The sequence below is a fragment of the Ciconia boyciana genome, chromosome 1, assembly GCF_034638445.1.
Source record: "Ciconia boyciana chromosome 1, ASM3463844v1, whole genome shotgun sequence".
NCBI classification, from domain to species: domain Eukaryota; kingdom Metazoa; phylum Chordata; class Aves; order Ciconiiformes; family Ciconiidae; genus Ciconia; species Ciconia boyciana.
Window position 1 is genome coordinate 219741399 of NC_132934.1, and position 26732 is coordinate 219768130.

At 50.8% G+C, this 26732-nt stretch overlaps 1 protein-coding gene across 14 annotated transcripts in view; it reads left to right on the plus strand.

Moving 5' to 3' along the window:
• The window catches only part of STIM1 (stromal interaction molecule 1), a 105165-nt gene that overhangs the window by 70909 nt on the left and 7524 nt on the right, over positions 1-26732 (plus strand). For 5 of the 14 annotated variants that reach the window (XM_072851047.1, XM_072851048.1, XM_072851050.1 and 2 more), the window contains 6 exons: positions 4443-4620; positions 10193-10370; positions 14630-14797; positions 15947-16047; positions 16508-16743; positions 21872-22271. In XM_072851047.1, coding sequence (XP_072707148.1) covers positions 4443-4620; positions 10193-10370; positions 14630-14797; positions 15947-16047; positions 16508-16743; positions 21872-22271 — 1261 coding nt within the window. Of the gene's footprint in view, positions 1-4442; positions 4621-10192; positions 10371-14629; positions 14798-15946; positions 16048-16507; positions 16744-18778; positions 18860-21871; positions 22272-24783; positions 25248-26732 lie in introns of those variants that run through there. The other 9 variants (XM_072851054.1, XM_072851057.1, XM_072851055.1 and 6 more) reach the window with 5 other exon arrangements.

Below are 26732 nucleotides of genomic sequence, written 5' to 3' on the forward strand. Positions count from 1 at the left end.
GACGGCAGCAGCCCACCCGGGCCACTCCAGAGACGGTTTTTCTGCTAGTGGGGGTGGCCCCATTAGACTAACGCGCTTTCAGACTGATTTCGCTCGCAGCGGAGAGCGAGCGGCAGAGAAACCAGGATGGGTTGTGACCAAAAGAGCCACGGGATGGACGCTGGTGCCGTAACCGGGGTCAGACCCGGCACTCTGACACAATAAAGATGAGCTCTGTGCGATGTGTCCCGTACCGTGCAGTCAGAGGAGTCTGTCTTCTGCTGCTGGGGGGGAGCTGACCTTTAAAAGCCTCATCTTTTCCCAGTTATGGTACAAGTCAGCTGTTCTTTGCTTAAAAATAAATAAATGGGAAAGCCAAGATCTAATACAAGGCTTTTTCCTCATCGCAGGTTTAATGCCCTTGCTGTTGTAACACATCTATTCTATCTCTAAATTTTTAAACTAGCTTAGTGTGATCTCTGCTTTGCTCTGCTGCGTTTTGCAGGCTTGTGTCTTCTCCAGTTCATGTCTGCCCACGAGGCACAGGGCAATATATTCCTTAGATTGAGACCGCACATGCCTTTAGGCGACGCTTCATCTAAAGCCTTCGACTAGGAATGATTCATTTTGGCCAAATATTTATGTTTGTGTGTGTGTGTTTGTATTCTTCTGCATAGTACCAGAATATTCTGCCTGTGGCTTGTAACGGAACTGTTGAGGAATCCCTGTATCAGTTACGTGACAGCTTCAGTATGTGAAAAAGAAAATGTTGATCTAACCTATCGTCTGTGCCTGATGGAGGTATTCTTACGGTCCCCGCTGTCATTCTCCCTTTGCCAGGAAATCCCAAGTAGATCCTTTATTGAAGATGCATGAGAATGTCAGAACATCTTTCCAGCCCACCTTCCCCCAATTACTGAATCTTATCAAACCCAGCAATCCTTTTCTCCCAGCTAAAAGACGTCAGCATCCTCCTTTACCACTTTTTCGTCTTTGCTTCATCCCATTTTGCATACCTGCAGTGACCTTTAGTTTCTGCATCGTATGTCTTGACGGAAACAGAGATTCACGGCGATTGATTTGGGGATGAGTGAAAGCAAATGTCTTCTGTCCCTGTCCTTGATTTCACTAGGGCATAAAGAGATTTGGGGGTACAACAAATATTGTTCTGCCTCAGCTATGAAAGTCCTCATCCCTCCAAATGATGGAAGTAATTTTTTTTTTTTTACTTTTTGTTAGAGGTTTTGACAAGAGACCTGACACCAGTTATTTCTCTACAGCCTGAGAACTGTCTGTAGACCTCCTCTTACAAGGTGAAGTCTCTGTTCCTGGTGTAATTTACCTGGTTCTTGAGTTTCCTGGGGAAAAGAGACTGGATTCTTATGCTGTGCTGTGCATCCTTCACGTTTCACCTCTTGGGATTTCTCACAAAATTGAGAGAACACGAGTGCTGAGTGAGCAGAGGGGGTGTCCGAGGTAGAAATGAACGTATTAATTTGTTGCTGGGGAACAGAGTGGTCATATCTTAATCCCTTCCCTTGGGAGGAACCACCACTGTGCCTTTGCGAAGTTCTGTCTCTCTTTACTGCCTGTTGGGGATTTGACCGTAGCTCAGTAGACCCAGTAAGAGACTTCAAACGTGGTCTTTCAGAGCCGTAACTTCGCTGTGATGTGATAAACACAAGTTTCAGATTGAAAAGGCCAGTTGGGCAATTCTCTCTTGCATTGTGCAAAGCTGATGCTTGGACCTAAGCACGCCGAAAAGCACGTACCTTAATATACTGGAAAAGCCTTTAAACGCTTACACAAATTAAAAGGAAGGGAAGTGAAAGCCCTAAATTTGCTAAGTGTATGTCATTTTGAGGGAAGGGGGTTTTTTCCCCCAAAATAATGTTTGTTAGTTATATTTTAAGGTAGCAAAGATGAATTTGAGGCCCTGGGGGGCTCTTTGATCTATATTATCATGCTGGGAAGGCAGTGACGTTACTCACTAAAATTATTAAAATGGGGTCAAAATTCTGTTGGTAGAGATCCATTTCAAATTTGGTATAATCAACACATTTTTAAAGTCTAAAACTTCAAATAAGATGGACAGGCTTTTTGGAGAAACTCCTTGCAGTGAGAGCCACCACAGTCATCTTGTTGCTTCTCGGTTCACGAGAAAGCAGTCAATGCGGCGTCCTAACTGGAAAGAAGAGCTGAAGGATTTTGCGCAAGATGAAGGAGCCGGTTTCTCGGGGGCGTGATGGAAATCGGTCGGCAAGTGCGGATAGCGGTGCCTTGCATAAACGTTCACAAGTCCCCTGACAGTCCCGAAACGAAAGCTGTTGGGAAACGTGCAGCCCCGGTGGGATTTTACGCTTAATCCATTTACGTAAGCTCATCTGCGGTGCGCAGAAAGGAAGGGACCCAAGCAGGGTGTCTTAAAGTGTTTTAAAATTCTTATGTGAAAAAACACTATTCACAGTAAACTTCTTTTGTCATCTTTAAAATGTCTGGTCGTTGGCTTTTCCACATCTGCTCATTTTGGAAAACGACAGGGTGCAATTCCCATCCGGTTTAAACTCTCCTCACCGCTGTGACGTGCCGGTGCCAGGACACCCCTCCGTGCCATGCTCGTCGTCAGCCTGACGCGCGAGTGAGAAGCTCATTTTGGAGAGTCCTGCTCGTGCTCGCCGGGCCACCGCAACCCGTTTGCCCCGTGGGCAGGCAGGTATTGCTGCGAGGATCCAGCAACGAGGACTCGCCTCGCTCAAGTGTTTTTCTTCTGGAAGTGGGTGCTGCTTTGGGTGCAGCCCATCTCGTGCATGCTGAGCTGAGGTGTCCTCCGGGCCAGGTGCAGGGCAGAGGAAGGGATGTTGCATCGCTTTGGGGAAAATAGCATTTCTGACCCCTTTTAGAGTAACTGTGAGGTTGTGTTACGGCACATCGTTGGCAATTCCTCTAAGAAAGGGCCCCTCCCTGGCTGCGGCCCGTTGGCAGCTCTCTGCCTGCTCTCCCCTCTGAATCCAGAGATGTCCTGGCTGTCCCCAGCCCGCCGAAGCCGCTCTGTGCTCTCAGGGCTGGCAGCAAGGGGAGGGGGCAGGTTGTGTACCTACATTTCCGTGTTTAAAAGCCCTCTGCTCCTGCTTCAGGTGAAGCAAAGAGGTTTTCTCGTTGTGCCTGTAACAGCTCTTTTGCTTCCCCTGTAGCTGCCAACCTAAATTCTCCCGTCGGGCTTGTCCATCCGAGTAGCGTCGCGCGGAGCCGGTCCAGTGGAAGAGCCGGGGGCTGCTGGAGCTGGCGCAGCGTTTGCTCTCGGAGGAGCACCCCTTCGCTGCTCGCGCTTCTCTTTATGCATCTACGTCGAGCCTAATGTAAAAGCCTCTGGGACATCGGTGTGTTTTAGAGGAGCCTGTGCCGGGAAGCGGTGCTGGGTCACTGGTGGTATCAGGACTGCGTGGAGTGCAAGCGGAAGGTTGTGCTTGGGGGTTGGCAACGCGTGGGGTCGTAGAATCACCGAATGGCCTGGGTCGGAAGGGACCTGTGAAGGCCATCTCATCCAACCCCCCTGCAGTGACCAGGGCCATCTTCAACCAGAGCAGGTTGCTGAGAGCCCCGTCCAGCCTGGCCTTGGATGTGTCCAGGGATGGGGCATCCACCACCTCTCTGGGCAACCTGGGCCAGGGTCTCACCACCCTCAGCGTAAGACATTTCTTCCTTAGGTCTAGTCTGGATCTCCCCTCTTTCAGTTTAAAACCAGTAGGTACTGAATGTTTAGTCGCTGCTAGCTTGACTAAGCTGCTCTTTCTCATTTTTAGCTTTCTCAGTGCAGACTTGTTTGAGGATTTGATAATTAGTAAAGAGTAAAAAAGTTCTGCTTGAATCGAGGTTTTGGATTTTTCCTTAACTAAGTGCTAAACAAAACCCCCACTTCTTTACTTCCGTTCTCTCACATCATCCACACTTTTTTTTAAAGTAACCGTTTTGCTAACTGTTGAAAAAGGGGGTTTCCACATTGAGGTGTAATTCTGATGGAAAGTTTTGCAGCTTGACAATTTGACACTTGATCTGCCCTACCTCTATGATCACAGTCATATTTTTTCAACAAAGTTATTTTCTTCTTAGGTCTTATATCTTTGTATTCAGTGTTATGTGTATTGTCCTTAAAAGAGCACAGCAGTTCTGGGGGTTCCTATGTGGGGGCTCTCCTGTATCATGCATTGCCAGGCAAATTAGATCTATAAGATTTTGAATTTCATCTTTTTTTTTGCTTCCCCATTCAAATTGAATAAATGTTGTCAAGGTTCTTTTTTCTCCCTTAAATATCGATGTAGCTCGTCTTTTCCCGTGCTGAAAGCTGGGCCACAATTCCTTCTAACTTCATCTCTAAGTTCTCATGCCTGGCTCTGGTGTGGGCGAAGCATTGCAGAGTTAATTCGCATGTTCTTCTGAATTCAGCAGTGTCTCTGGTTCTCTTCCAGTAACTCGTCACAACCACCTGAAGGACTTCATGCTCGTGGTGTCCATCGTCATCGGCGTGGGTGGCTGCTGGTTCGCCTACATCCAGAATCGCTATTCGAAGGAGCACATGAAGAAGATGATGAAAGACCTTGAGGGACTCCACAGAGCTGAACAGTCTCTCCATGACCTTCAAGAAAGGTAGGCTTTATGCGTCCACACGGCTGGAGCATTCAACTGTTGATCTTTCCTGCAAGGTTATTCCTCATTTAGATTTCAGGAAAGATTTTCTTTTCAGCTGTGTGCTTCTGTGCAGCGGTCACCTGGTGCTGTGTACCAGAGTCAGCACCTTCTGGAGCGGCCGCAGCAAACCTGCCAACCCATCTTAACAGCTCGAAGGGGTGCCCGGCTCGTTACCGGGCTACACGTAAAGATGCGTGCGTGCTCACTGGACCGGCTCTCTGGTGGTGACGTGCTAGTTATTTGTACTTGGGGCGTGCCGCCTGAAGGCCTGGGTGGTAGAAGAACCTCCCTCGCCTTACTACAATCCTGAAACGTGGCAGCGAAGCCCCTTGAGCAAAGCGACAGTGTCCAACACCAGCATCTCCGGCTCCGAGGTGGGCTCCAGCACACGCTGACGCGTAGTCGAGCGTAGCTGTATGTGCTCCCATGCGGTTTTGTTTCCTTTTCGTGCTGGTTTTAGATTGTGTTTTGTCTGTTGAGTCCTAGTTCTGCTCTAACGGTTGTTACTGGTTCAAAAAAATAGTTTCTGAATTTTTGGGAAGACTCGACTCCGTTTAGTTTTGCTGCTGTTGGCGTGTGAGAGCTCTCCTCCCTACGCTCAGAACTCCGCTGCTTTAAGGAGCAAAACATCCAACTGAGCAAAATGGATGGGAGCGCTCCTTCTGTACTCGGCCGTGGTCGCTCTTCGTTCTGAGTGTGTTGTCTTATTTCAAATAGGTACTTCCTATTTATTTACCATGTTTAATTATATAGGAGCAGTGAAATGTACAGTGGTTTCTACTCCCAGTCTGACTTATACTGAAAGTATGTTGGGATCCTCACCCCCTGAAATTACGGCGTAAATCTGGTACCTAGAGGGGCAGAGGAGCCTCTTAAAGGAGCGTGAGGCAATCCACTCACTTAGAATTTGTCATCCAGGCTGATCAGGTTGGTTCACCCTGGCTTTTGATGGGGACACAGCATGCTGAAACCGTGGAAGCAAGGAGAGGAATTACAACCCTCTTGAATTCCTTGAGCCATATGTAAAAGTCCGTGCTTCCCTGCCTGCACAGCGATACCTAAATCCAGGAGAGTCGCCTGGGAAGAATGAAAAAAATAATTTTGGAATATTACATATGAATAGTTGAACTCAAGGCACCTGGGCAAAATACCGTAGCTTCAGGAACGTGACCTCTACTCACAGAAAAGATCGTACTGGCTCCAGTAAAACCACTCATCGGAGAACGGGCTGCACAAGAGGCCCTCTGTAGGCACAGGAGTCTTCTAGGAAGGAAAAGAGCATTCAAGACTGTTGATGACAAACCAGTGGGGGTTCTGGCAAGAAGATTTTTTAAGGGCAGATTTAGCAAATAACAGAGCATGATAGTCTTGGACTGTAACTATTTTTCATTAGTTTTAAGTGTAATTTTGGAGGATAAAGCTTAATTTGGCTGCCATATAAGCTGACGGCTACGTTCCCAGTGGCTTCTCCGAAAGCGGCGCCTGGCCCCAGGTACGCGTGCTGGCCGCTCACGGGTGGTGTAACGAGCGACCTGTGCAAACGCCCGGATCCCGAGGCTGTCGACCTGCCGTGGAGACTTTGGCAAGCAGCCGCGTCTCTGGAAACCGTACGACGTACCCACAAGACTGCGGCCTGATTTCTTGCCTACGTGCTCATGATAGCCATCAGGGAATTGTCCCGCACGTGAGCGTTGCTCGAAAGCCTTTCTTCTTCGAGTGTGATCGCATCAGTTGGTGTCTACGTGGAGGGCAAACACTTGAGAGAGTGCCAAGGTGATGGTGCCAGAGTGGGCACGTTCCCCCGGCAGTAATGGGGATACGTGACCTGCTTTCTTTTTGGCGTAGAGATAGAATAAAGTGCATTTCCCCTCTGCCTACCATGGAGCCGGCTCCAATCCACAGCTGGTTTCACAGAGCTTTGTGTGATTTTACATTACAAGTTGGAAGTACCCCAAAGGAAAAGATTTTCTTTTTCTACAGCCAGAAGGACACAGGAATTCCTTCTCAACGTCCGTCTCTTGGAGCAGCAGGGCTGCGGCCAGGGCGGGAGGTCTCTGCTGGCTGTCACTGAAGAGCAGGTCACACCAGAGGTCCAAACGCTGGCTGCTGTGAGTGTGCCGTGTGGGGAACGACCTTGGGATCTGCTGCTGAGGGCAGAGCCACGTAAACAAGGAGATGTGCCTGGGAAGTTTAACTAATGCTCTAAAGCCGGATAGGAAGAAACACAAAACCGTGTATGCTAAGCATAGCTTAAGTCTTAACCCAGAGCAGCTTGCGATGTTTCTGCAGGGTGCGCAGCTTGTCCTCTGCCAAGGGCACCGAGCTGGAGCTGAAGAAGTGGGAGGTGGCCCTTATGGGGCATCTTGGCAGCGAATTGTTCTAATTCTCCTCTGAAGGGGGGAATACGCCTTTGCTTCCTCATCCTCGCACCCCAGCAAGGCTCAGCTGTGGTCCTCAGCCCCTGCGGAAATGGCAAAAGCTTCCAACAGCACGTTCCCATGGACTTGTTCTGAAGTTCTGCTCAGAAACTTCTTTGCTAGAGCTTGAAGTAACCTCCTTTCCTGGCTCATTGAAATCCAGTGCTGAGCAGACCTCTGGAAGGCATGTGATGCCTTTCCAGTTGCCTACAGCTGCTAGCGCCGTTACTTGATGAACAACTCTGATACGCTCTTGAAGAGTTGGGAAGGGAAGAATGATACAAAAAACCATTTCTTGTTCATCTTCAAAATACCTTTGGAGAACATTCTTCAACAGTGACACTTTCCAGTCAATTAAATGACCCATCAAGATAAAAAAGTTCATGTCTTAGCACATCCTGCTGCTGACTGAAGATCTGCATTGAAGATCTACTGATTGTGTTGAAGATCCGCTCCTGAATTCTGCAGCCCCCAGATAGGTCTCCATTTCTTGCCCTCATTACAAGCGCAGCTCTGAAGGCACTTGGTCGTCTTGTGGAGCTCAGTGCACGTGAAACTGGTGTGGCTCCGTCGGCTGGGTTTGAACGGGAATGCACAGACAAAACGTGGTTTCGTCCATAACCAACATAAGAAAATACGGGCTCTGCTGTGAGGAAAAAAATGGTAGTAAGGGAAAATACAATGTTAGAGTGCCTTTGAGAATTATCTTAAGGATAAAATTCCTTCCCATCCTGCGTCATAGTATAGGGGAATTTCTCCTTTAAACAGAGATATTTTGGTGGTTTGGGATTCTTACAGCCCTAGTATGGAAGAGCTTTAGCGCTGATGCACAGGGCAGAGAGCGTGGGTTTATCGAAAAACTTGGAATGTCTTGGCAAGAGTCTCTTTAAATTGGGAAGAAAAACACTTGAGTTTCTCAACAGAGCTGTAAATTGAAAACGAGCCTTTTCCAAGAAGAGAGCCAACATCACGGCTGATGAGAGTCCAGCCTGTCCCCTCTGTTTTAAATGGCCATCTGCGTGCCGAGGAGGAGCCTGAGGAAGAGGGGTCCTTGGCTGGGACAGCGAGCGGCTTCACTCTCGACCCGAAAGGTAGCGATGGGTCCCTGCCGCGGGTCTGCGCGCGGGCTGTGCTCCGTCTCGCTGCGAGCACGACCGAGTGCTGTCCTTCGATGTGAGGCTGGAAGACGGACCCCTCTGCGTGCGCTGCAGGGAGCCGCGTCTGTAGCGACTGAGGATCAGTTTTTTCCTTTCTGTAAATGGGCGGGAGCCGCGCGGGGAGCCCAGGCGTGCCCTCCCGAGGTGTGTTATTTGTCATTTGCAGGACAGGTACAGCGCGCCCGGAGCCGGACCTCGCTGTCCCCTCTCGTCCGTCTCCCCGCACATCGCTCATTGGTTTGCTCTCCAGTTTGAATGTTGACGGTCTTAAGTGGGGGAAGATTTTATGACCTTGAAATACTTTTTCCTGGCTAAGATGATTCCATTTGGGGGTTTAGGATGGTTCTTTGTCTTTTCATTGTATGGGTAGTTTTACTTGGTCACTGAAGATCTGGCTGGTTTTGCTGGTTAAGCTGATGCCTTGCTAATGTCACAAACGTTGCTGGTAGCTTCAGTGTAGATGAGCACGTTATCCAAGATCCCACCGATCCGTAGAGAAGGTGCCTGGGCAGGGCAAGAGGTGCCTGCAGGGAGAAGGGGCTGGTGTAGGTGGGGAGCAGAGCTTTGCTTCTCGTGGCAGAAAACGGGAGTTTCCTCAGTTTGGTCTGAGTTAAAAATAGCGTTGCCTCTGCCGCTCCTACAGTGTGATTTTGTCCAATTTTTAGTGATTTATCTGCAACTGTGATAACCGGGACTCTTGACAGAGAAGTTCGTGTTGAAAAGGTGGGACTGTTCGATTGACGCAGCTGGCTTCTGACAGCGTAAGCCACGGCACGTCGCTGTGTTCGATCCAGTAGCTGAAGTACGTGTTCTGGAAACTCGTCTCAGCTTGATTTGAAGTTATCCAAAGATAGATGTACCTCATTCCTCAGAAATTTGATCCAGGGTTTAATTGTTGCCATCATTTTAAAAAGTATTTTTCATTTGAATCATTTGGCTGGTTCTCGCAAAGGAAGAAGCCCTTTAAGACTCTTTTTTCTTTCATTGGTAGTACTTGTTCAACATGGTTTGTAGAACCTTCATTATGAAGTGAACCTCTTCATTTCATTTCAACCGAATATTTGCCAAATCTTTTTTTTCCCCTTTTCCGTGGCAGTGGCTGTGCCTCTAGAAGCACGTGGGTTTGGGACTGTATTTAAGAGAGGCACTGCTGGCATTAGAGGTTCTTTGGGTGGCAACAACCAGAGACTTCACCACCCCTTTCCAGGACAGCTCGGTCCTGCGTGGGCCAGGTTGATTCTTGACGCTAATTTGATTTCCCTGAACTTGTTGCGAGGATTGGGTTTACGCTAGTGCAACTCCCCTGAAATGCAAAGGTCGTAGAAGGCCTGAAACGTCTCGCTGTGGCTGCGGTGGTCTCCTTCAGAGGGCTGAGGCTTTCCAGGCTGAACGGTTGACCCTTCCTGAATGGGTAGAAGTAATCTGTTACTACTTTTTGTTGCCATATGTAATTCCTGCTGATTTAATTCTGTCATGAGGAAAAATAATAACTTCCAGGCAAGATTAAGACACGTCTAAATTTGAAGGTTTTTGCAAGGGGAACATGGAGACATCCCATCTGGGTGGTCATAGCTGCTCAGGCAGATCTTCCCCTCCTTTTTTTTATTAAAGGCAAAAGTCTTCACTTTTGTAAAAACGCTGAAAATTCAAATTAATTTGAGGCTTATTAAGGGAAATCTTGCTGTGCTTTGGAAAATTAAGAAAAATACATACTGAGTATTTATTAAATGAAATAAAGTTGAGACTGTGGCGCTGACAATTTAATTTCTTCCTGGGCACGGTGAACTTTCTCCTTGACTTTCCAAGTACAGATCTCTGTTGACATCAACACAGAGTAAATAAGAGCAGGTTTGGTCTAGATTGTGGCTGGCCAGCCCTTGCCCTGTGGACTCCTTCGGCTGGGTACAGATAGCCCGACACGCACAGCATTGGGCGCTCGGTCTCTGTGTGTTGCAGGCTGCAGAAGGCTCAGGAGGAGCATCGCTCTGTGGAGGTGGAAAAGGTGCACCTGGAGAAGAAACTGCAAGACGAGATCAGCATCGCCAAGCAGGAGGCACACCGGCTCCGAGAACTGCGGGAGGGCACGGAGAATGAGCTGAGCAGGCAGAAATACGCTGAGCAAGAACTGGAGCAGGTAAGGGTTCAGGCAGACGGGCACACTTACGTACGAGGCGTGCCGGCAAGAGCAGCAGGCAGTTCCTCACTCTGCTTCATCCTTCTGAGGAATCCAGTGATGTTCTGCTTATAATGCTCCTCCGCCTTTGCTTTTCCACTCCCCTTTGTGGAGGAAGAGATCCCAGCGTTTCTTCCGCTACCCCACGTTGCGCGTCCCCTGTATCGGCGCTGCTTGTGTGTCGGGTAGCGGGGACCGTGCGGGTGCTGTCTCGAGAGCGATGCTGTCACACGCCGTCCCAGCTTGCCCTTCAGCAGAGGCGTTGAACTTGACCTGTAGCTGCACCCTCTGATGGCTTCTAACTCCCACTCCGAACCATAAGCTCTTTCTGTTTTTCTTTTCTATCTATTAATGCTTTTAGGAGAGATTTGGAATGAGTTTGGTTGTGCTTGACCTGTTTTCTTGTGGATCAGAGAGGTTTACGAAGGAAACTTCCTTCTGAGGAAATTTAGCAGTAGATTAGAATCTGTACAGCAAGGTTAGAGTTCGTCTGCAATTCTCAAAAACATTAGTTTTAAGTTTAGACTAGCAGGAAAACATGTCCCCAGGTTACGTACGGTAACGTAGGCCTAGACAGAATATTGCGTATAATGCTGCTGCTGGCAAAAATGAAATGCATTTTGTCCAGAAGGATAACACAGAGCATTTGTAAAATAATTTGTCGTAGGTCAGAAAAAGCATTCCCAATCCTACATCTAAAAACCCCGAGACCTACAACGAAAGCTATAGGGAAATAATGGAAGTCAAAGACATGGCTGACGGCACCTGCCTGCAGTGGCGGGGCAAAGGGCGAGCATCGGGGCATTTGACCTCCGCACTGCCCTTTGCCCAAACCTACGAGAGAGGCCCAAAACCACGACTCCAGTTGCTGCTTCCTATTTCACCTGAGGGACAATTCTTATCTGACTTGAACTTATGGATCAGCTTAAACTGAAATGGTGTGAGCCAGAATTGCATGAGCCGAGCAAGTACCTCGGATATTCTGGGGCCACCAGGATATCCTCCCAGCCTGACTGTGCCCAGTCTTCTGTGCCACCACGGAGGATGGGGAAGAAAACGAGACAAGAATGTAGGGTTTCCACTGGCAAGGGAGAAACAAGTGTCCTGGGCCACCAGGGAACCGGGGAACCACAGGGAGCGCAGCCTAGGTATGCAAATAGTCAGCAAACAGCACGTTTCCTTCCTGCTTGGAATACGACAGCCCAGGCACCCGCAGGCGCCTCTTACCAGCTTTGCCCTCGTGATCCAACATCGTTCCTCCTAACTGGTCATCCAGCCTCTCCACAAAGTCACGGAGCTCTGTTTCAGGACACGCATTGGGGCGTCCGTGTTCACGCCCACAGAAATTCGGTCCTTTTGTATTGTGGGCCATTAAATAGGGATGCGTGGCCTTCCTCTTGTAACCCCGAGCCCTTGTACCCGACCTGCTCCTGGCTTTTGGAGAAGGCAGGGTCTCATCCATTCCACTTCCCCCTCCACTTTACGTTTGTTAAGAAACCTGAAAAGCCAGAGGTGACTTAACCTCTCTGTTGTTTCTTAGAGGCCTGCGGGAGGGATGCATTGACAGGGTGAGTATTGGTTTTACCCACCTGACCCACACTGTGTGATTATAACACGATCACCCTCCCAGCGAGCTGTAGACCACAGATAACATTAACCAGTCACTCCCACTGACCATAAAACTCATCCGATTTTAAGATATTCTTGGCTCCCAGGGAATATTAAAACAAGACCTTCTTTTGCACCCATTGATTCTTATCACTAAAACGATACTGGAGGGTTCGGAAGCTCCTACTGGAGCCGGGCGTACGAGATGGGGAAGCAGTGTATTTCTGGGATGGGACTCTCCCGTACTGGGTTGTTCCTTCCGACCCCCTCCTCGCTAGGTCGTCCTCCCCCAGACCATGGACCCAGCCGGGGCTGCAGACCCAGAGGGCATTCCTCGCTTTATAAATCGTTGCTCTTAGTGGTCAAAATGGGATCTTAGGAATCTTCACAGGACAATGTAGACACACAAAGTGACTCCTATTTGTACCGATTCCCCTGCAGACCCGAGAGGGTTTGTGTTCTGGACACTGCTGTATGATGGCTCATCTCAACCACTGGTCCTTGGCTGTTGTTCTGCACCGCTTCCCTTTTCCACCATTCCGTAAAAATGTTGTTCCTGTAAATGTTTTGAGCACTCCTCTACCCCAGATACCTCGTGGCAGATTTCCTGCCCACTTATTCTCTGTATTCCTAAATCCCAGATGCTTGTGGATCGTGGTCAGCATTCTGCCTGTGGTGGGAGCAGTGCCTGGTGCCGCTGGTGTCAGAGGGGAAAAAACAGACCTTCCTGGGGTCTGCGATTCTGAATTCGTAACTTTTTGAACGATTTAGGCAATGTTATGCTCAACAAGACTAAATCTCACCTAAGTGATGTAAGTCGTTGACCTCTTCTGGGCAGTGCCTCCTGGCTACTTCTCGATGGACCGTGCAAACGTACTCCAGGATAAAGCATGGGGTTTCAAAGATCTGTGTGTAACCTGGTGCTTTTGGCTCGCTAGAAATTACGCCTGTGCCAGACTCGGTGAGACGTGACTGAGTTAAATAACACGTTAAGGGAAAAGATCCAAGTTTGAGCAATCTTTTTAAAAAAATGCTTATCTTCAGTCCGCTTGCGGCTGTGCTCTGTGGGAACGAAGAGGCACCAGCACCAGGCAAGGGTGGGTGTAAGCACGGTTGTGGGAAGCGTGCGCTGGGCATTGGGAAGGGTCTTGTGCAGAGCCCGAGCGCGTCGCTGGGTACTGCCACTGCCTCTGTGCTTCTTAGACCTGGGCCCTAAAGAGCAGAAGGAGAAAATGGGACAGACATCGTCCAGGCGTCATCCCGTGGCACGTGTGTGGCCCTGACTGCATAGCCCACCGTCCACAGCTGGACCTTCCCTCCCAGCTCCACCTCTGCTAGAAGCTCCGCGTTGGTGGGCCAGGGCTCGCTGGGGCAGTGAAAGCTCTTGAAGGAGCTTAGGGTTGGCTTTTATTTTAACAGCGAGAAAAAGTCCGTTGTAGAGTGTATAACACGTATACTCCTCCTGAGCTTCGAGGTGCTGTGGTTGAAGAGTAGTCCAGTCCACCACCGCTGTGCTGTCCCTGGATCCTGCGGTCACCATCCTTTGGTTTCTCCAGTGTGGAACACGTTAACTTCTGGCAGGGCTTGTGTCAGGCTTCAGGTTGATTAAAGTCCCTCCGCATCATGTATAATGGAAGAAAAGTGTTAATTCTTGATGGTCTCTAGCACTGAATGCTTTTATGTAAGGTTTTGGTATCTTCAACTTGCTTGTCACCCACTTTCTTCTAATTTTGTAATCGTTCCCATCTCCAGCAAGATAAGTAAGTGTGTGGAGGAGACCAGACTGATGGTGTGTGGAGGAGACTGAGCTGGGATGGAGGGAGAGTCCCCCAGAAAGCTACAGAAACTGCTGATTCCAGACGTGTTATTTCTTTTCCTGACCAAGCAGCACATGTTTTGTGTCTAAATATTTCTATCATCTTGCTCCAGTGTGAAAGTTGTCTCTTGACAAGCTCCCTCTGTTTGGCTCAGTAGCTGCAGAGAAAAAAGGCGATTGCCTGCACAGTGTTGTCAGCGATTCTGCCTCGGGAGGAGGTTTTGCAGACCTGCGGGCAGGCAGCAACCTTTGCAGAGATTTCTAGAGGCTAAGATAAGCACCCTGAATATCCTCACCGAAAGTCTAATTCTCTCTTAACTAACTTGTGCATCGCGCTGCCAGCTCTGGAGGGTTTACGTGCAGTTCATGCCGTTGTGAGGCAGAGGAGCCGGCGGGAAGAGGCAGACCAGGTCAGCTCCGCTCACCCCCCGAGAGCCGAGGTGCTGAGGCAGGCCAGCGTCGCGCTGGCTGGAAGCTTTTGAGGAAGGAGCTCGCCTTTAGGACGAAGGGAAAGCGCTGCAGGGTGTTCTGGGCATCCCAGCAGCAGCCTTGTCTGTCGGACGGCTGCCCTGCCGCGCTCCTCTCTCCCACTTGCCGCAGTACCAGGATGCCAGCTCTCCTCCTAATCTCTCCTCTGCTTCTGTCACGAGTAAGATTAAGTGGCGTGGTGTCTTTTTGTTCTATTTTCTGGTGCCTTAAAAGCACCGGCTTGGCAGCCAGCGGTTGGGATGACCTTGCAGGAGGGCAGGCTGTCCCCACCGCTGCTGCAACGCCGCGCCGGCCGGTTCTCTCCCAGGTGCGGATGGCGCTCAAGAACGCGGAGAAGGAGCTGGAGTCCCACTGCAGCTGGGCTGCGCCCGAGGCCCTGCAGAAGTGGCTCCAACTGACGCACGAGGTGGAGGTCCAGTACTACAACATCAAGAAGCACAATGCGGAGAAGCAGCTGCTGGTGGCCAAGGAAGGGGTGAGAATTTCGGCGTCTTGTCCTGGGTCCTCCCCCCGCAGCCGTGGGGAAAGGTTTGGGGAATGGAACCTGCAGAGGTGGTTTCTCTGCACCTTCTTTATTTCCCTTCTAATGCCTTAAACTTGCATTTTTTTAAAGAGCAGCACAAACCTTCATCAAGGTGTAAGTAAGGGCTGGAAGTGATGGTGAGCGGTGGCCTCTCGGGGCGCTGCGGGCACTGGCCCGGGCGTGCCCGCCGGCTGCCTTAGCCTGGCTTGGGCAGGCTGGAGCCCCGGGAAGGTGCGGAGGGTGACGGCTGCCTGCGGGTAGGCAGTAAGCAGAAGGTTTTGCACCCGTTAAGCACGATCCCTGCTCGAGGCGATTTACCTGCACAGGCAACGAAATTTCTAACGTGTGCATGTGATCTGCAGCGATGAATCATTTCTGTATCCCCAGTTGTTTAAAATTTTCTGTGCCAACCCAAAAGCGATGAGCTGCAGGGAAGCTGTTGTAACATGTATTTGTCTCTGTGGACATACACAGCAGTCAGAGCTGGCAGCATAGAAAAATTTGTCTGCTTTAATATGTTTTTATTCTGAACATTTTAACATTTCGGTGGTTTTCCTTTTGCTGTGTCAGTTCTCATGTCCACGTCCTTGGTTTGTCTTTTGTAAGTCTCAAGTTAATGCCACTAGATCTGTGAACCAGGGCACCGTGTGTGGAGACTTTAATTTTGAATATACACTGTGCCACAAAGGGAAGGCAAAAAACCAACCCCAAAACAAAAACCGTCCTCAAACCATCAACCCTAGAGCATTAACAGTGATAGTTTACTCTCTGATAGTTTACTCACGGGAAAGACGAAACAAGGCTTTATGAGAGAGCCATTTGCTGTGTGAAGCAGCTGGTTCAGTTCCCTCTGACTCTTGGGAAAGAAGGAGAAGGGCCAAGGAGCATGAAACCCGCAACCTGCTTACTCGCTGCGGGCGAATTCCTCGCCCACCGTGTTAGGAAGAATAACATCCTTCAGCAAAAACCCGCTTCACACTATTTACGTGTGTGCACACAGCTGCAGGGACTATTTCTGTCTCAGCCCATCCAGGATGTTCTTGTCCTGGAGGAAACATAAGGTCGTCTTCTTCCTGTGATCTTTTTCTGTTGATGTTCCAGGCTGAAAAAATTAAAAAGAAGCGAAACACCCTGTTTGGAACATTTCATGTTGCTCACAGCTCATCTCTAGATGATGTTGATCATAAAATCTTAACTGCAAAGTGAGTATCTATTTAATATCCTCCCTTATTTCTGCCTGCCTCTTTCACCCCTCTCCTGCTACAGACACGAGCGTACCATAGCCCGTACAGGTGCTCTTGGTCTCGTTTTGCTGAACTTTTGTTCTGTTGACTTCCGTTAGCTGGGATTGGACTTGCTCCTTTTAATCAATAACCTTTTAATTTGATATGTGTGAAATAAGAAGTCGCAGTTATGCAGAACAATTTAAAGTCCTGTCAAAGTGAGGATTCAGGAGGCTGCAGTATTCTTAAGCGATTATCCCTGGATATTTCAGTCATTGCTGGTTTTTTTTTTTTTTAATGCCTGTATTTCTGAACATGGAATGAAAGATGTCTCAAGTATTAGGATGCAAAGCTGAACCACTAGACTCCCGGTTTCAGGCAATATATGGTGTGTTTTTCCTTCATTCCCTATATTTTTCCTGTTGAACCTTGCTTCCAGGCAAGCGCTGAGCGAAGTGACGGCTGCGCTGCGGGAGCGCCTGCATCGCTGGCAGCAGATAGAGCTGCTCTGCGGCTTCCAGATTGTCAACAACCCCGGCATCCACAGCCTGGCATCAGCCCTTAACATTGACCCCAGCTGGATGGGCACCCCGCGGCCTAACCCCTCGCACTTCATCATGACTGATGACGTGGACGATTTGGACGAAGAGATCGTGTCTCCCATGTCCATACAATGTACGTAGTCCGTGTTGGCTGCGCGTGGTGAGTCTGCATCTGCTGTGCTGCTGGGTGCTGCAACACGGGGCAGACCTGGAACGGTAGTTCAGATGCGTTAGGAGGAATTAAGGTATCTACGTTGGTTTTCAAATGACCAAAGACAAATTGTTAGTCGTTAAGGGTCAGGGATGTCCGTAAGTGCCAGACCACCACTGCTGGGGTTGCTTGGAGCCTGTTACTTCCAGCAGAACTAGTAATTTGTAGATGTTATTAGTCAGCACTTAATCATATGTACGCTGTTCTGTTCAACTCCGTGAATTTAACCATTTGCAAAAAAAAACACCACCAAAGGCATGGGCTAGACTCACAAAAATGAGAAAGGCAAATGCAGTGCATTCTCCCGATCTCCCCTCAGCTAGAGCACTTGTTTGGGATATAAAAAGACTTGAAGACACACCCCCCCCCCCCCCATGCACAGCTTTGGACTTGCACCTCTTGCCATTCTGTGCGGGGAGGAGCAGCCTGCTGTGGTGATGCTGCCTGCCTGTCACGACATGTCGAACGTTTCCTGGAACAAAGGCTGAGACCCCGGTGCCCCATCTCCTGTGCGTGTGTTGTCACCGAGGTGGGCGTTCTCTCCCTCTTTATCGGTGACCGTCCGTATACAAAGTGCATCAGCTCCTGCAGGCAGGAACGGGGCTGCTGGAGGGGGAGGCTGGATGATCCCGCTCTGATGAGCCCAGACCTCTCGGAGGAAGGGATTGAGCTTGGGTCACCCTCCGCCTGTTACTCGCTCAATTGCTGAGCTCTTGGGCTAAGCGAAGGCTGTCTCCTTCTCTGCGAAAGGTTTGTGAATCAGTCCCGACTACTGTTCCCATGTTCAACTGACCCAGATTCAGCTTTGCTTCTCTCAAAAACGCATTTTCCAAATACAGTTTCCTATCTCTAGCTATTGCACAAGAGAACGGGAGGCCTGAAGAGCAGCTCCAGCCGCCCGGACAGCCGCTCTGCGACAGTGGTCTGGGTGGCACAGGGAGCAGGACCTGGCCAGGGCACAGCTTTCTGAGCTCCAGCTGGGAGAGGGCAGCCAGTGCTGACAGCGTTACCTGCAGCAGTCGTCTTGGTTACGTCTGATTCGGGTCACTTTCTAGCGAGGACTTCATCAAAAGTCTGTTTAACTGAGGAGGAGGCGGGGAAGAGGAACAGAAGAGTCTCGGGGCTGGCAGCGTGCGCTGCAGGAGGTGCCTGTACGTGCCATCGCCGTCCCTCCCTTGTGGTTTCGGGCTCTGGCGAGATGCTGTGAAGGTCTGGAGGCAAGGCTGAGGCCGGGCTCAGGGCGATGGAGGCAGAGCACCGAGGATTTGGGTAGCCTGCAGGATTTTTAAGGCAGCAGGAACAGGGCATTTGCATGTTTCCAGGGCTCAGCAAACGTGGGGAATGGAGCTGGTGCTTTATGGGGTTGGGCATGCGTAGGGAAAGTTTAAATCATCAAACAGATAATGGTGTCCTACTTACTAGTCTCTGTGATTATCAGTTACCATTAGAAACCAAGCTAGACAGCTCTAATGAAACACTCGCAAAGATGCAAGCTAGGTATTAATGAGAGGAATGTCTGAAGTCCCTGAGTAGCACCTAAAGCACGCTCTCTGGAGGGCGTGAGCCGAACAGGCGTGAGCCTTCATCCGAGATTTTAAGCCTCAGCTTCTTGCACCTTGCTTGAGACACCTCGAGGGAGATTTTTGCAGCTCCCGTCGGTCCATCGGCGGCGAGCTGGCCGGCCGTCCGGCCTGCCTCCGTGCCGCAGCGCTGATCTGCATCCCTGCCGGTGGTGACTCCGTGTAGCAAGCGCTGGGCACCCAGGTTCCCAAAGCAAGGGAGCGTTTGCCTTTCCCTAGAGGATTTTTCTTTCTTTGTGTACAAAAACAGCTTCCGGAGAGAAGTGCAGAGTTTTTCCTCCCCAGATGTCTTGGGGATGTTGCTGACTGCCCGTGATGATTCTCCCGGTAAATCACATTTTTCTCTCTCCTGTTCACACCCGGTTGGCCCATCCCAGACGCAGCCTGGCTTTTTGGGCGCAGGTTCAGTGACCGCTCGTCTCTGTCCTCGGAGGATCAGTCCCTCTGGAAATACCCTGGTTTGGTTCTCTTCAGTTATATTCTAATTTTTTTCTACTGTCTGCCCCTTTTCTGGACTAAAATACATACACAAATTTTCCAACTTTCTGGCACGGAAAACTAATGAATGTACCTCTCTTCCCTGAGTCATCAGCATCTTTACTAACCCCCGGGAAGAGTCTGGTGGGATGAAGAAGAATCACAGTTCACTGTAGTTCTCACGTGCTCTTGGGTTTTGCTTTTTAAAAAAATCCAGTTGTGAAATCTGGAGGGTTGTTTTTACTTGTTTTTACCCCTGAGGTGGAGCTCAAGGGTTCAGGCTAGGCCAGGAGGAGGTGTTCACGTTCCCTTTCCCATCCCACCTCCGTCTCCACGCAGGCTTTGCTCGCAGCCCCTCCGCTGCCGGCCGAGGCTGACCCCGATCCCTCCCCGCGGGGGCTGCTGCCGATTGCCGTGCCTTTCTTCCCTCGGTATCCTTAAATAAATTGAGCAATGCCACCTATTATGCTAATTGTCCCCCGGCGCCCTGATGCCGGAGCCATGGGGACGGCACGCTCAGCCCCAGAGACGCCGAGCCTCCCGTTTTCGGCTGGAAGCCTTCCCTTCGCGGAGCGCTGCCCAACACCGGCCGTCATGGGACAGAGAAGGACGAGCACGTGCGGCAGCCGGCCAGGCTGTGCGCTGGCGTTGGTTAGGGCTTGCATGGTGGTGGTCTTCCTCAAGATGATGAGCAGGTCATTTGGCTGGTGTTGATAAAACGTACAGTGTCTGGAGTGAACCAATATTTGTGGGAAGTGAGGAGCCGCTGGGCCTGTGCAAGGCGAGGTCTCAGCCTTCGGCCCTGTGCTTATCGCAGGGTCAGTCGTGCAAAAGGAGAGCGCGAAGGCTGGTAAATGAGGAGTGGAACACCAGGGGGAAAAACCAAACAAACCCCTTAGGGACAAAGGCGTGGCCCAAGAGAAGAAGAAACCTGTAGCAGAAACCCGTAATCCCCCAGTTAATTATTCTGCAGAGCTTCGATCCCCGTTAGCGCCCCAAAGTGAGACTCCTAAACTCTATCCCCGCCAGATCCGCTCTGCTCTTCCCGCCCCTGCTGCCTTAGCAGCGTTGCTGCTGCAGCGGGAGGGCTGGGGCAGCCCCCAGTTCTGCCCGTGAACACCCTCCCCTCACCTCCTCCATCAGGTTTTTGCAGTCCCCAGCGGAGCAAGGGATTTTTTCTGCCTTGACTCCGTGTGGCTCGATTTCATTTCGTTTCAGCTCTGGAGCTGTTAAGAGAAAAAAAAACCTTGCAGTAGGAAGTGGATGGTGTAAAGAGCTCCAGGGAAAGGTTTGTAGATGGGCAGTGTAGTAAAAGCAAGGAGGGGCAAACCTGAGCACTGGGACCCCGTGAGAGAAACTGTGATTAACCTTGGGGATGTGGAAGTAGCAAGGTTGCCTGAGTTATTCTTGCTTGTTCCTTCTTCCACTTGAAATATGGCCCAGCGGTGATCCTTCAGTACCTGAGCTGTCGATGGGCTGCAGGAGATTCGTATTTCCTAGTTGTATGGTTTTATAGCAGTGATTTGCTGGTTCTTCGATTCCCGAAGGAGCTCTCCTTCTACTCCATTTCTTAGCTTTCCTCTCTGTCCACCTTTTTAACCATCTTTACATTTATTCCTTATGCATATAAGAAATCCTGAACAATCCTGAACACCTTATCTCCTGCAAAAGAAGGAACATCTTGTATGGAAATTACAGCTAGTGGATTAAATACAGCCAGGCTGGTTGCCTGCAGGATGGCGACGCAGCCCGGCGGGTCCTTGGCGTTCCACGCGTAATGCCCTGCCTGCTGGAAACGAGCGTGCAGAGATCCCCGTGCCGGTGAAGGTGCCTCCCTCTGCCTCTGCAGGCAGCCCTGGCTCCGGCTCAGTGCGTAGGTGTGGTGCAGAGGTAGCGTAGGCTTGGTGCAGAGACAAGTGGCTGAGCTCTCTGGCCTCTGTTACCTGACAGGTAAGACTACGCGGCCAGAAAGATCGTTATGGTCTCTGACAGCTGTTAATTAGCTGGTGACAGTGCACTGAAGGAGGCAGTCCAATTTGTTTCTCCGAACCAAGATGAATTTGCAATTGGGGGAAATATTTTTCAAATCGAGCCTCTCTCTGATCAGGAAGCTAATTATCAAACAGACGGGGAACGGACGATACCACTTCTGGAGCAGAGCTATGATTTCAGGCACGGTCCGATGACGAAAGCCTGTGCCTCCCCAGTTATATCATAGTTCCTATACGTCTGCCACGTGTCCCAGCCCTTCTGCCCTGCAGAAGGGTACAAGGCTGGGAGATTTCTGCATCCTCATAGAAACTTCCCTGTGCCTGAACGCGAAGGGCAGCTGCACTTCGCAGCCCTGCTTTTGGTCCCGCATTCCTGCGCCTTGTTCCAGGAGCTGCGCCAGCACGACGATGCTGGAGGCAGGAGCAGAGCTGAGCTCCAGGGGTGGAGCTCACCTCGCCGGCTTTAGGCGCCTACATCTGAACTGATCACCGGAGGCTCCTTTTTTAGGCTGTGTAGGGAAATAGTAGTACCAAGGCACGAAGCATCTGAACGATTGGGATGTCTGTGTTAGGACGAAATGAATCATGCCCTGAAAGTACCGACGGTTACCATAAAGGGAGCCTGGGTGGTAGCTCTGATGTAAAGCTGGGTAGGATGAATCATGCAGCCAGTTTCTGCTTCAAGCAAGATGATCAGATAAGGTGTTCAGAAAGCACCTATATCAGGAACGTCAAATGTAGTTTTTCATGGGCTGGGCATTAATCTAGCATGTTAAGCGGTAGCACCAGCTTAATGCTTCTTCTGCATTAAACCAGCATAACTTATAGCACAAGGTGGGATGGCTGCAGTGGCCCGAGCCAGGGTCCCGGTGGCAGAAGGCATGGTGCTGTGGTGCGTAGGCCTGGCCGTGGGCAGCAGCTTCATCGCGGTGCCTCCTCACCGATTTGATGTGCAGTCTCTTTCCGGCTGCCTTTAGCGTTCTCCCCTTTCTCTCTTTACAGCTCCTGCCTTGCCCAGCACAGTTCGCCAGCGCCTGGTGGACCCACAGCACGCCCACGGATCTCAGAGGTTGGTAGAGAGTTATGTGCAAGGCCAGAATGAGTTGGGCCAACCTGCCCATTACCGGGCAGGCAGAGTGTCTCTCCGTCGAATGCACAGCCTCTCCTCTGGACAGTCTTTCAGTTCCGACCTTCCCGGCACCAGCCCATCATCTGCTGCCGCCACCACCTCTTCCAGCTCTTGCTCCTCATCCACCACCACTGCATCTGCTCCTGCTTGCCATGTCCACCCTATCTGTTACCATCACACCACCTCCTCTTATTTCCTTCAGATGGACTCCATCCCTGATCTACCCCCTCCTGATGTCACCTCTGGAGTTCGCTGTCGCACTGAGAGCTTTGGGTATATTGCTGTTTCTTTTCTAGCTCCCTCTTGCCTGCTGTGTCTCAGAGCTGATGCCTGCTCGGGTGCTCTTTCTCCTAGATTCCTTGTGCCCTTTCCTTTTGGGCCTTTGTTTCATTATTTATCCACATGTTTGTTTCTTCAACCGCTCTCCCGTGCCAGTGGACCCTCTAAGGAGTGCTCCATGGTCCGTTCCCATATCTGCGAACTCAGTGGGTGCATAAGCCGAGGAGGTGCTGTTGTTAACTGTAGCTAAGCAAACGAGAATTCCTGGGCACGCGGTTATTGCTAAGTCAGTCAGTCTTTCACTTGGGTGAGGCACCTGTGAGAACAAAGGTAACACAACTAATCAAACAAACACTGACCTTATTTGAAGCCTTGACTTATTTGGGGTCTTTGCAAGCGAATTGCAAAGGAAACACGATGGGTAGATACTATGAGATAGTAGTCGGTGCTGCGGGAGGTTTTGAAATTTGAGCTGGTGTTAAGAGGTGGCAAAAAGCAGCGTTCAGGAATTTTGTGTTTCCGAGTGGCTCTACCTCTGCTTTGGTAGGGGATGAGGCATGGTTGTGTTTTGGCTAAGGCTGTGTTTGGTCTGAATCATGAGGAGGGAGTTGGAGCTGCTTATTCCTGGATCACCGGCTTTAGCTTGGTCCCTTTCAGTAGTAACAGCCGGCAAGCCATGGCTCCTTGGAGACCTAAGTACGATAGGATGCAAGGGACCGGTCATCATCCACGTCCCTAAATCCCTGACCTCTCCTGATTCACCGCGCCGGCGTTAGAGAGGCGAAGGATGGGGTGGGCCATAGATGTGGGAATCCTGTCTGGTCTACCTGGGGTGCTGCGAGGGGGCCTCCGGCAGCCATCCCGAGTTCAGAAACCTTCTGTACCCCAAGCAGAGGATCGCGTTCCTTGGGCGGCCCCGGGTGCCTGTCTTCCGAACGAGGTCCGCGGGCAGCAGTCGTTGGAGGTCCTCGCCCCATGGATGCACCCAGCTCCAGAGCGCTGTTTGAGCCTGCGTCCATTCAGATGCTTGTCCGAAACCCTCGGCGAAGGTGCGAGGGGGGCCTGTGCTTTGCCTGGGCTCTGGTTCAGGGGCGTTGCAGGCGCTCGGTGCGGAGGTGTCGGCGCTGAAGCGGACGGTGGAAGGGCTGCGATGGGCCGTCGGGGAGTCCCGTCCTCCTGCCCTGCCGGGGAGCTGCCTGTGACCGTGGCCAAGTCATTTCATCTCTCTGTCCTGCGCTTTCTCCTTGGTAAAATTAAAAATAGTCTCCTTATCCTCAGTGTTAGGGAACAGGCTTCTGGGAAAAGGCTGGAAGTCCCTCAGTGAGGACGTCAAGGAAGGGGCACTGTCCTCTCGTGTTTACTTACCCAGGCAGGACAACATTCCAAGTCGCCACATCTTCATTCGTCCCCGCACGTTGTGCCATTATTCCTTTATCTGTAGGTACCTCTGCCCTTAGGCGTAGGTTCTCTCCTGACATCGTTTACACAGTCTCTGTTTTGGATGTCTCACCCCCTCGCTAACTCGTGTGTCTCAAAGCCGGGCTGCCCCCGGACCAGCGCATCCCCGAGCCCAGGCTGCGAGAGCCAGCAGCGCGTGTGCAGCCCCGGGCGGATCATGGATCCTGGAGTATGGGGCGGGGGGAAATCGCTGCACCTGCTGCACAATGGACGATGAAAGAGCAACGTCTTGGTTAATTTAGTAATGTTTGTTTGGGGATTACGAGAAGCAGCATAATTAAAATTTAGATTAATTACTGCCAATTTGAGTTCAGTTGCAGCTGTCCCGGTTTGACTGATAAAAGCTGGGAATGCTTCTGGTAACATCGCACAGTCCCTGTTTGCCATCGACCTTCCTGTCTCTGTAGAAAGCAGGGCTTGTCCTGGGAGCTGAAGGCTGATGTACTGTTTCAAAAATAGCTGTATAAACATGATTTTTTTTTCAGCGGAGGCCCGTGATACACTTAATTGCTGACCAGGTTAAAGTCTCAATCCTGCAGACTCCCCTGAGAGTGGCAGAGGGAAACGTGGTGTGACTTGGGGACCCCAGTTATAAAAGGCAATGGTGCTGGGAGGTCATTAGGAGAGGGTAACTGGGGTCTTCCTCTCATTCCCCACGGGCACTTAGTAGCTTGTCAGGACCTAACTGGTCACCGTTCAGTGGAAGGTAGGACTGTTTTCTCCCTGTTCCCATAGCAAAGACCGCCCGTTGATGCAGGGAAATTGATTTAGCATTGGAGTTTTGCAGAGTAAGAACTTTTCACCCAAGATTTGCTTCAGCTGCACAATAGCAGATGACTCCAAAATCCATGCTCATCCATTCTCTGTTCATTTCAGAAAACAGAAGTGAAGAATTGGGTGCCCAAATGTGTTCTTATTTTGTTGCTTTTATTTTTTTATCAAACTGCATCATTAGCAGATCCTGCTTAGATGCATCTCTCAAACTCCTGCCGTGAAGGCATGCCACAGCACAAGCCAATGTATTGCTCTTTCTCTTTTATATAACCAGTCTTGGAGGCCTTTACATACATCCCTCGAGCTCCACAGCCTCCCAAAGAGGCAAGCAGAACAGATGGGGAAGCTGAGGCTGAGAAAGGCCTTCCAGGGAGTCATTGCCAAGGACGAAAACGGAACCCAAAAAATTCCTGGCTCCCTTGGTAGGAGGAGAGTGCTACCTTGAGTGCTTTGGACTGCTGGATCGCTTTAGCCTCTCTCGTATCCAGCAGATGCCAATGCTGGCGAGACCTCACAAGAGAAATCGTCTCAAACAAGCCGTTCCCCCAGAGAAAGGCTCGGAGATGGCTTCTCTCCGTGCAAGGTGTATACGGTGCTAAAGTCTGCTGGGGGTTAACCTGGTAGGGACCTTCTCTCCAGGCAAGGCCAGCGCATGGCCGGTGAATTGCTTTCATGAACTCCTCACTGTGTGCTTCTCTTTTGCAATTGGCTTCAGAGGATCCGGTGTAAATAAGGTCAGAGCTGTTCTGATTTTGAAGGCTGATGTGTGTTTTTTAATGTTAATGAAGGGGACTGGGCGTCCCTGGGGGGGAGAGGGGCTGGAGGGTGCTGTGTGCACAGAGGTTTCTGCTGCCAGTGCCTGCTTCAAGTGGTACCCGTGGATAAACCTGATGGAGATGGGAGCGTAGGACCCAATCCCCGCACCGGTGGCCCTTTTCCAACGGGGAAGGGAGGTGGCAGGCAAAGCGAAAGGCGAGTGTCAGTAATCCAGTGAAAAGAGTAATTCACAGCTCTTACAGAATGGAAGGGAAGAAATTACTGTTGGGTTTGCAGTGTAGAGGCTGTTTCTAAGCCCCTGACCGTGCCACGCTGAGCGCAGCAGAATAACTAAGCCTGCAGCAAATCTGATCCTGCCTTAGGGGAAGCCTTTGCTGCCCTGCTGCCACATGCTAGCTAGGCGTATGATGTATAGCCTTGCAGCTATGGGTGCTCTTGGTAAAGGGCAGGGAGCGGTCGAGGCAGCAAGGTCTGTATGAGGCTGGTAGACCAAGCCCTGCTTTAGCGGCAAACGCCCTTGAGCCGCTCCTCAGCTTCCTACAGCCTCTGTCCTGGATGGTGCAGACAGCAGGAGCCCACCGGGAGAGATCATTCAACAGGGTGCAGAGTTGAGGAGAAATAAACATTTATTCTATGTCATCCTCCTGCCCTCTCCTCTCTTTCTCCACCCCTGCCAGCCTTTCTTTACTCCATGCTTTGCTCTCTGCTTCTTTTGTTTGCAAAGTCAGCCCATTCCCATTTTCTCACCCTCTCTCATTCACCGCAGTCGGTTCGGATTCTTGGAGTGGCACGGTAGGAAGCGCAGGTGAAAGCAGATAAAAACAGCATCAACGCACGCCTCCTGCCTTCGCGTAGGTTAACGCCGTCAGCTTCGGTCTTCATAGATCGTAAGCGTGCCCAGCTACATCGAAAAAGCGGTGAACCTTGCGGCAGTGCAGCTGGGACCGAGAAACATGCTGTCTTAAGTGAGGCTCCCAGGTATTTTCCTGTTCAGTTGGTGGTCCGAGGTTTTCAGGAGGGACGAGCGTTCGGTAGTTCCTGCTGCACCGCAGAAGCGCTCTCTCTGAAGGCACCTTCCCGTGATAGCATCGAGGCTGGGCCAGCGCGTCCTCTTGAAAATGTGCCATACCGCTTCGGGAGCACAGGCCTCATGAAAATGAGCAGGACGTAGGCCAGCCCTTTCTGGCTGAGCCTCACCCAAGATGACCGGCAATATCCTGGCAACGTTCTTTCCTCCCCTCTTGTCCCGGCCCTGGGCTCGGGAGCGTCCCCTCCTCCTTGCTCCCTCTGGCAAAGCCGGCTGCGTGCAGGGAGCCGTGTCCCCGTGGACGCACCCCTCCCCTGTCGTGCGCTTACCTGCGGGAACTGCCGGAAAGGATCGTTTGGGGCTGTAGAAAGTCCCAGCAAAAGTTGCCAGCTGCTGGTGTTCGGTTCTGAAAATCAGCC